Here is a 7,626-nt window from a genome sequence, read left to right as displayed (position 1 = left end):
GGGCTGTGCCATGCTGCCGGATGGGACAGTCACGCGGGTACGACGGGTGGTTCAGAACCCCCAGCAGCAAATAATGGCCCCGTTGTGAGTATTAAACCCTTGGTGCTGGTGCGTAACCAGGATTGCTGGCTTCTTGTCAGGGTGGTGTCGCACACGTTGTCTTAGTGGGTTCATGACCCCTTTGTGTGCAGACACGGGGGGGTCTGAGTGCCCCTTTTACAGTGAAGCCGGGGCCCCCAAGGTACCGTTGAAAGCTGAAGTGGGCACCTCCTACGGATGGCACGCTGGCCTCTCAGTGGGCAAAGGCTTGTGGATGCCGGGGTTCACACTGTCTGAGGGCCCTCAGGCCTCCAGGAAAGTCCTGCTGAGCTCCTGACAGTGACGTCTCTTTCCTGGGAGCGGCTAGGTCTAGGTGGCCGTGTGGCTGCAATGGCAGCCTGTAGCCACCAGAGGGCAGCCCGGCCTGGTGCTGCTCAGCTGGACTGGGCTCTGCGAGCCAAATGCTTTTTAATTGAAAATTTTTTTAATTCAAAAAGGATTTGCTGTTTGTAGTCGAGTGCAGGTTTTCCTTATGCAGGAGACTAATGTCTTGAGTAAACAGATCCAGGCCCAAATCCACCTTCAAAGGTACTCAGTGTTTGCCCGAGGGACTGAAAGAGCTTCCAGAAGCGGCCCTAGTCTCTTGGGCAAACATTTTGGGGACGAGCAATCCTGGGCAGAGGACAGCGTCTGTGGGAAGGTTATCCTCGGCCTAAGGGGGATTATGTCGGGGGACATATGTTGAAATTTCATTTGGGGAGTTAGGGAAAACAAGAGCTGAGAGGGGTGCTTTTCTGCAGCCAAGATAACCTAAAAAGGAAAAAAAATCCCAAGGGAGAGTGGGGGCCGTGGCAGTCTGTGTGCTCCCCACAGCCTGGCCCCCTGGGTCTCCGTGTGCTCAGGCTGCAGGGCAGGCGGCAGCAGGCAGGGACTGTGATGTCCCCCACCTCCCCGGCCCGGCGCTAGTGCGATAGGAATTCAGCAGTTCATCTTCAGGGCCCATCTGCGCCTTCCCCATGACCCAGCCCTGCTCTTCGCCACAAAGACTGGCACCCCGACGCCCCCAGGACCTCCGCCTGGTCAGCCACTGCTCCCCCAGCCTGCTGCCCCGCCTTGATGCTGCCCTTGCCGCAGCCCTCAGCTGGGAGTTGCTGCCCACGGCCCGGCCTCGGGTCACCGGTCCCCGGCCTCCCACCAGCCCGGACATCACAGGGTCCCCTGCTCGCCACGCACCCCATCCATCTCACTGCCACATCCAGTGCCGGCCCCAGTGTCCACTTACGTGGGAGGGAGTTGAAAACACAGGCTCCCAGGCCTACCAGGTCCCCCCAGCCTGCGTGAAATCTGCATCTCAGCAGGTCCAGGGGCTGGAGTTCACCAGGGCGGCGCTGCCCTCTCCCTCGCATAGGGACCTCTCCATGCCCCAGCTCTCCCCCACTCCCAGGGCCCTCCTCCGGGGTACAGGCTGTCCTCTCACTTCCTGGCCCCGGGTGCTCTTCCTGAAACACCCCGCAGCGTGGCCCCACATACCCCACCCGGCTTTGCCTCTGCTTCCGCGCCTGTCACGGATTCCTCTGGCTGGAGCTGTGCTCCTGTGCCCTCCCCAGCCAGCATGGGTCTGGGCTGGGGTCTGATTGTCCACACCACCGTCCCCTCGGGCACAGGTGCTGTCCTGCAGGCCCCTGTGCACCTGCTGTGCCCTGCTCCAGTGTTGTCCCCTGCCAGCCCCCTTCTCTGTTCTAGAGGCACTGGTCCCCAACCCTCCTTGTTTACTCCCAGGGCTCCACGCCCTCGAGCCACCCTCCGAAGTGGCACTTCTGCTGGGCTGTGCTGAGAGTACCTCTCCACTCCCAGCTGCCCTGTGAGCCCCGGGAACAAGAACTTCCTGGCGCTCATGCGTCGTCTGGTGCCCAGAACAGGCTGAATTCAGGCCCTGCGTCCAGGGAGAGTTTGCTGCTGTGGGCAGCCTGCATGTACCCAACACACCACCAGGTGGCAGCATGAGGCCAACCTTTGCTGGTGCGGCTGTCTGGGGCTTCTAGCCTCCAGCCACTGATGCCGATGGTAGCCCTGGCCTGGGCCTTGCTGGTGCTGAGGTCTCACCCAGTGAAAGCGATCAGTGGTCCCCCCTGAGCCCGGCAGCCCCGAGGTGTGTCCCCCGTGCACACAGCTACAGTCACGTTCATCGCCCTCTGCCTGGGCGCACCGCCCGAGTGCACCCTAACGGCAGCCCCCAGCCGCTGTTGTACTGGACCCTCGGGCCATCCTCTCTGACTGACTGCCTCTCTGTCCCCACCCTCTCTCCCGCAGTACGAGTACAGCTTCCGCACAGAGCAGAGCGCTGCTGCCAGGCTCCCGCCCAGCCCCACCCGGTGCCAGCAGATCCCTCAGTCCTGAGGCGCCAGCCACCTCCTCGGGCAGAAGACGCCTCCACCTGGTGCCCACACTACTGACACGCGGCTGGGGCTGCGGGCCGCTCCCTCCCCGCCCACCTCCTGCTGCCCTTCCCACCAGCCGGCCCCCTCCCACGCTGGCCACGCCCTCCCGAGTGATCGGGCCCTGGGCAGCTGAGCGGTCACGTGTGGTCATCAGCCGGCCTGACAAGGCTCCCCAGCCTTCCTGGGGGTGCTGTTCATAATCGCAACTAACCTGTGTGTGCCATAGTGACCGCAGCGCCCAGCGGTCCGTGTGAGGAGGACTTGTGCTGCGAAACTCCTCACCCGCCCGTGACCCCCGAGGTTCCCGTGACGCCCGCTGGCTCCTCTCTTCCTGACCGCCGCCCTCCACGGGAACCCCACAAAGCCACTGTTCCCTCCTGGAAGACCCTTGGCATGGCTGCCTCCCATGGGACCCCCTTGGGCCCAGGTTGCCAGGGAGCAAGTCCCTCTCACTAACAGGGTCGAGGGGCCCGAGCGTCTCACTGCAGCCCTGAGACAAGGAGCGGGAGGAGCCAGCCGGCCGGGACCAAAGCCTGCCCCACTGTGGACGCCTGTGGCATCTCAGCGGGCCCACACACTGCACATCCAGAGGCCGGACAACTGCAGGCCCCTGCCACGGCCACACAGTGGACCTCACTTTCTGGGGAGACAGCCGAGTGACCCAGCGCCATCCTGGATGTGAGAGCAGCTGCCAGGGCGCCGGGCTTGTCCACGCTCCCTCCAAGGGCTCACCGCAGAACACCCGTGTGCCAGGAGCGGCTCCACCTGCCTCAGCCCGGAGCCCTGACCCAGTGAGCACAGGACACGCCCTGAGGGCTCCCGGCCCTGGAGGGTCACAGGCACAGGGGCCCCTGCTGCTCCCAGAGCCAGGCTATCTCCACGGCCTGTGCCACCAGGGACGGGTTGCTCCGGAAAGCCCTCTGCCCCACGCCGCTAGGTGCAGGCCAGCGCCAACATGTCTCCGCAAGAATCCATTGGAGGTGCCCGGTCCAACCCACCTCTGCCGTGAGACCACGGCTCATTGCCTCCCTCAGGGCCCAGACCTCACCGTGTGCTGCTTCGCTGAGACTGGCTGTCGGGGTTTGTCCGGGCCCTCGGAATGTGGGTGGTTAGCATCCCTGGGTCCTGGAGGGAGTCAGAGACCGGGGTGTGGCTCAGACCCCTGGCTGTGGTTTCACAGACAGCCCGTGGATGATAGGTAGCCAAGGCGCCCCAGAAACGAGAAGATGCAGCGGCCGGCAGGGTGGCCAGGAGCTGGGGGGGCCCCAAATACCTCACGCACCAGTGTCAGGCGCTCTGTCCCAGGGCCCCGCTATGGATTGGTCCCTCTGCCACTGTCAGCCTTTTCATTCAGTACCTCTTCATTTCTGGGTGTTGGGACGTGGTCGCTTGGTCCCCTTCCACAAGGCCTACCTAGGTTACCGCCCTGGAGGGCCGTCCCATGCCACCAGGCTCTCAGCTCACCTGCCAGGGCCTGGAGGCCCAAGGGACCCACTGCAGGCTGGTGCTTAACAGGACAGAGCAGACAAGCCCAACCCAGTGCCATCCCCAGATAAGCTAGCGTGTCCCGGGGGCACCTGTGTCTGCTGCTGACTTTGTGTGGCCGACCCCACACCAAGCACCCTGCGCAACTGGAGGCCTAGCAGAGGGCTGAGGTCCAGCAGGCTGGGGACAGTGGGGAGGCTGGGGGCGGAGCTCCAGGCACTCCTGCCCCTTTACTTGGTTTGTGCACTTTGTCCATGTCCATGTCCGTGTCCTCGAGTCCCCAGGTGGAGAGCAGAGTCCGATGGCCCGGGGGGGGGGGGGCTCAGCGGTGGCAGCGTGGGATCCCTCATCAGTGATCAGAAGGCAGAGTGAGGGTGGCAGCAGGAGAGAGGAAGGGGCACTTGAGGGCCCCACAGACACTGGCCCAGGGCCACCGGGAAGAGGGGCGGTGTGTGCTCCGGCATGCTAGAGAGGCCTCTCCTTTGTGACGTTATGGACTTAGGCTAGGAGTAACCTTGACTGTGAGCATTGTGCTCATTAGGCAGTGACAGTGTTAAGGACGCCTTGGTGTCTGTGGTAGATTTTAGCTGCTCCTGACCCTCTGCTTCCTGCCTTCGGAGAGGCAGGGGAGGACAAGCGTGCCGTGGGTGACTGTGCGTGCTCTCCTGCGTGGGCTCAGGCAGACCGCAGGGCCCAGGGAGGGGCTGGGGCCCACATCGAGGATCCAGCAGCCTTTCCAGTCCCAGGGGAGCCCTTTCTCCAACACCCCTCTGGCCACCACGGAAAGGAAGCACAAGGATTCTGTTGGAAATGTGAAGGGTCACAGCCTCTCCCCTGGGTCCCCTCTGGCTTGTCCCCCAGCTGCTATTGTCCCTGCCCAGCACCCACTGTCCTCCTGAAAAGACTAACCGGAGCACAGCAGCCCCACCCTTCCCCTAGAGAACTCAGTCTCCTTCAAGGGCCTTGGAAAGGGCACGGAGGTGCCAGGGAGCCATGGCGTCTTCCAGGTTCACTGGCAAATTTTATCATCAGGCCTTGCTCCTCACCCCACGTCCGAGAACTGTGCCATTCACGCCCTCTGCCACTTGGGGAGACGGAAGCCCTGGCTCAGTGGAGAAAGGGCAGGTTAGAGCCATACCAGCTTGCAGCTGAGTGTGGCTGCACTCCTTGTGCAACGAGCTGTGGCCACTGGCTGGACACGGGGACTAACGCTTGCTGAGCACCCCCCGCCAGGCGCTAGGCCAGGCAGTCTAAGCACATTTCTCCTGCAGCTCCCCCTACAAACAGCCAGCAGCAGGTGCCTTTGCCCCTCCTTACAGATGAGGGACCTGAGATGGGTCCACATGGGCACAAGCTGGAAGGTGGCAGAGACAGGATCTGGCCCCGAAGCCCACAGGGCCAGCGTTCTCTTGTAAGCACAAGCTCAGGCTGGCCACTGCTCCCGGTCCCACGATGGACTTCCCGGCTGCCACCATGCCTGCGGTCACCACGTCACACTGTGCGGTGGGCACTGAGCTCAGGTCGGGATCCCCATCCTGCTCCTTTCGTATAGCCAAGGGCCCCGCAGTCTGCGGGCTGCTGGCGGCCCTGTCACTTGCCACGTCTGGGGACTCCCATTCCGCAGCTGCTAAGAACCACGCGGAAACAGAGCTCGTTGACGCATCCGCGGTCTCCCTGACCGAAGCCGGCCCTGCCCCATGTCCAGCCGCATCTCGGGCAGCCTGGCACCTCGGGGCAGCCGGCTTTCTTCGTCTGTTCTAGATGCAGGCCTGGGGACTGCTGCAGCCATCACCGCCAGAAATGGAGCTTTGTCTCCCGGCTGAGGGTGCACCAGCTCCGCACGCTGGGCCAGCCCTGGACAAGGCCCTTAGGAATGGCCCCTTTACTGCATATTTATTCAAGGTGACTCTATACTTGGCAAAGGGAAGATTCACTGTGTGATTGTCTGTATTCTTAATATAATTTGTTAAATAAACGTTTGTTTTAATCCTTTCCCTGGGTTTGCTGTTGTGTTTTAAGCCACCAGAGGTCAGTGTCCCTTCGGGATGCCCGGTGCAGCCCCTTCCAGCTTCCCTCCAGCAGGGCCTGGCCTTCCAGCTTTCTAGACATTGCTGCTCTGCCTCCTTTAGCTCCAGTGACCTGGTTACCCGCCGAGGAATTCAGCACGGCTGCAGAGCCCAGCTGTCCCCTGGCTGCAGGAGGAGGGAGCTTTAGTGGCCGTGAGGCAGGCTGGCCAGGAATGCGGAGCGCGCTTTCATCCCCCGTTGCCCCGAGCTGTGTCTGTGGGGTGCGGGGCATGTCCGGCTATCAGGGTGTCAGGAACACGGCTGCAGCTCCCGTCCTTCAGGCCTGTCCCAGCCGTTCACCTGCCGGTAGGACGCCACTCCACATGGGCAGAGGCGGCTGGACAGAGGCGGCCTGGGGCTCCTGAGAGGCGCCGGCAGCTCGGGTTTCACTAGCGGCGCTCCCAGCCTCCCTGCCGGTGACCTTTGCATTTCTGGACTCCCATCTCAGCCCGGGCTGTCACTGCCTGCAGCTCCTTTCACGCCAGGCAGGAAGGAGCCAGAAGGAGCCGCCCTTAGCTCAGCACTCAGCTCCTGCACACAGGGAGGGTCCCCAAAGAGCGTGACCCCACCAGCCCCGCGCTGCGCACGCCAGCCTCCCTCACCCCGCCCGTCTCTCAGGTCTTCCCCTACAGCCGCAGGAGGGGAAAGCAGCCAAGACAGGATTCACGGCCCTTTGCCCACTGGAAGAGCCGTCCGGTGCTGGCTCTGCCACCTCCTAACCTTGTGGCTTCAGTTTGTCGTCAGCACTGCTGTCAGAACGGGGAGGTGGCCTCCCTCCGGGCTTCCTGGGAACGTGGTGGGAGGACACGGGCAGGACGTGAGCATCCGCAGAGAAAGCCACACAGCCGCTCACTGTCCAGGATCTAGGTTCTGTCAGTATCCACAGAATGCACGAAATCCGTTCTGGGCCAGGGCCTGAGGGGCTCAAATCCTGCAGGGCACATGGACGGATGGATGCCCAGGCTGGTGGGTGTGTACTCATCCCCGGAGGAAGCTCACAAGCCCAAAGCACCGTGCTGCCAGTGCAGCCAAGCCTCAGGGGCCAGGCCAGGCTGCAGCGGCTCCTGCCGCCTGTCGTGTGCTTGCTCAGCCTCTGTGCCAACACTGGGAGCCCCACTTTACACACCAGCAACACAGAGCCCGTTGTCACATGGCATCAGGTCTACTCATTTTCTGTTGCACGATGCCCAGTCCAGAGTCCCAGGACAGGCCGAGGGGTGGCTGGGCTCAGGAGACCTTTCTGTCCCTGGCAGCTCTGGCTCAGGGTGGCAGCACGGGCTGTGCACACAAAGCATGTGGAGCGGGTCCCACAGGTTCAGACCCTTAGGGGAAGGAGCGGCCGGGGTCCTTCCTGGGAGGTGACCGGAGCAGGGCTCCTGAGACATGTGGCCACTCCACCAGCAGCCGGGGTGGGCGGGGCATCATTCATCCATCCCGGGCACACTGTGTGGCGCCCACCCCTCCACCCGCCCCTCTCCTCCTCCACTGCTCCTCCGGCTGCCCACTCCGAGCCAAGCCACGTTGCCTCCCCAGCGCTCAGGGCTCTCGGTGTCCTCTTCTTTTTTTTTTTTTTTTTTAGTTGTTAAGAAAGTTTGTTA

At 62.9% G+C, this 7,626-nt stretch overlaps 1 protein-coding gene across 1 annotated transcript in view; it reads left to right on the top strand.

Moving 5' to 3' along the window:
• Window positions 1–5,954, top strand: part of Mvb12b (multivesicular body subunit 12B) — a 167,315-nt gene extending 161,361 nt beyond the window's left edge. Inside the window, exon 10 of the mRNA XM_013513279.1 lies at window positions 2,350–5,954. Coding sequence (XP_013368733.1) covers window positions 2,350–2,436 — 87 coding nt within the window. The 3' untranslated portion in view covers window positions 2,437–5,954. The remainder of the gene's footprint in view (window positions 1–2,349) is intronic.
• The last annotated feature ends 1,672 nt before the right edge of the window (window positions 5,955–7,626 follow it).

Source organism: Chinchilla lanigera, unplaced genomic scaffold (assembly GCF_000276665.1).
Source record: "Chinchilla lanigera isolate Chin_1 unplaced genomic scaffold, ChiLan1.0 scaffold00018, whole genome shotgun sequence".
Taxonomy (NCBI): Eukaryota; Metazoa; Chordata; class Mammalia; order Rodentia; family Chinchillidae; genus Chinchilla; species Chinchilla lanigera.
This window is presented reverse-complemented; position numbering and strand designations above follow the sequence as displayed.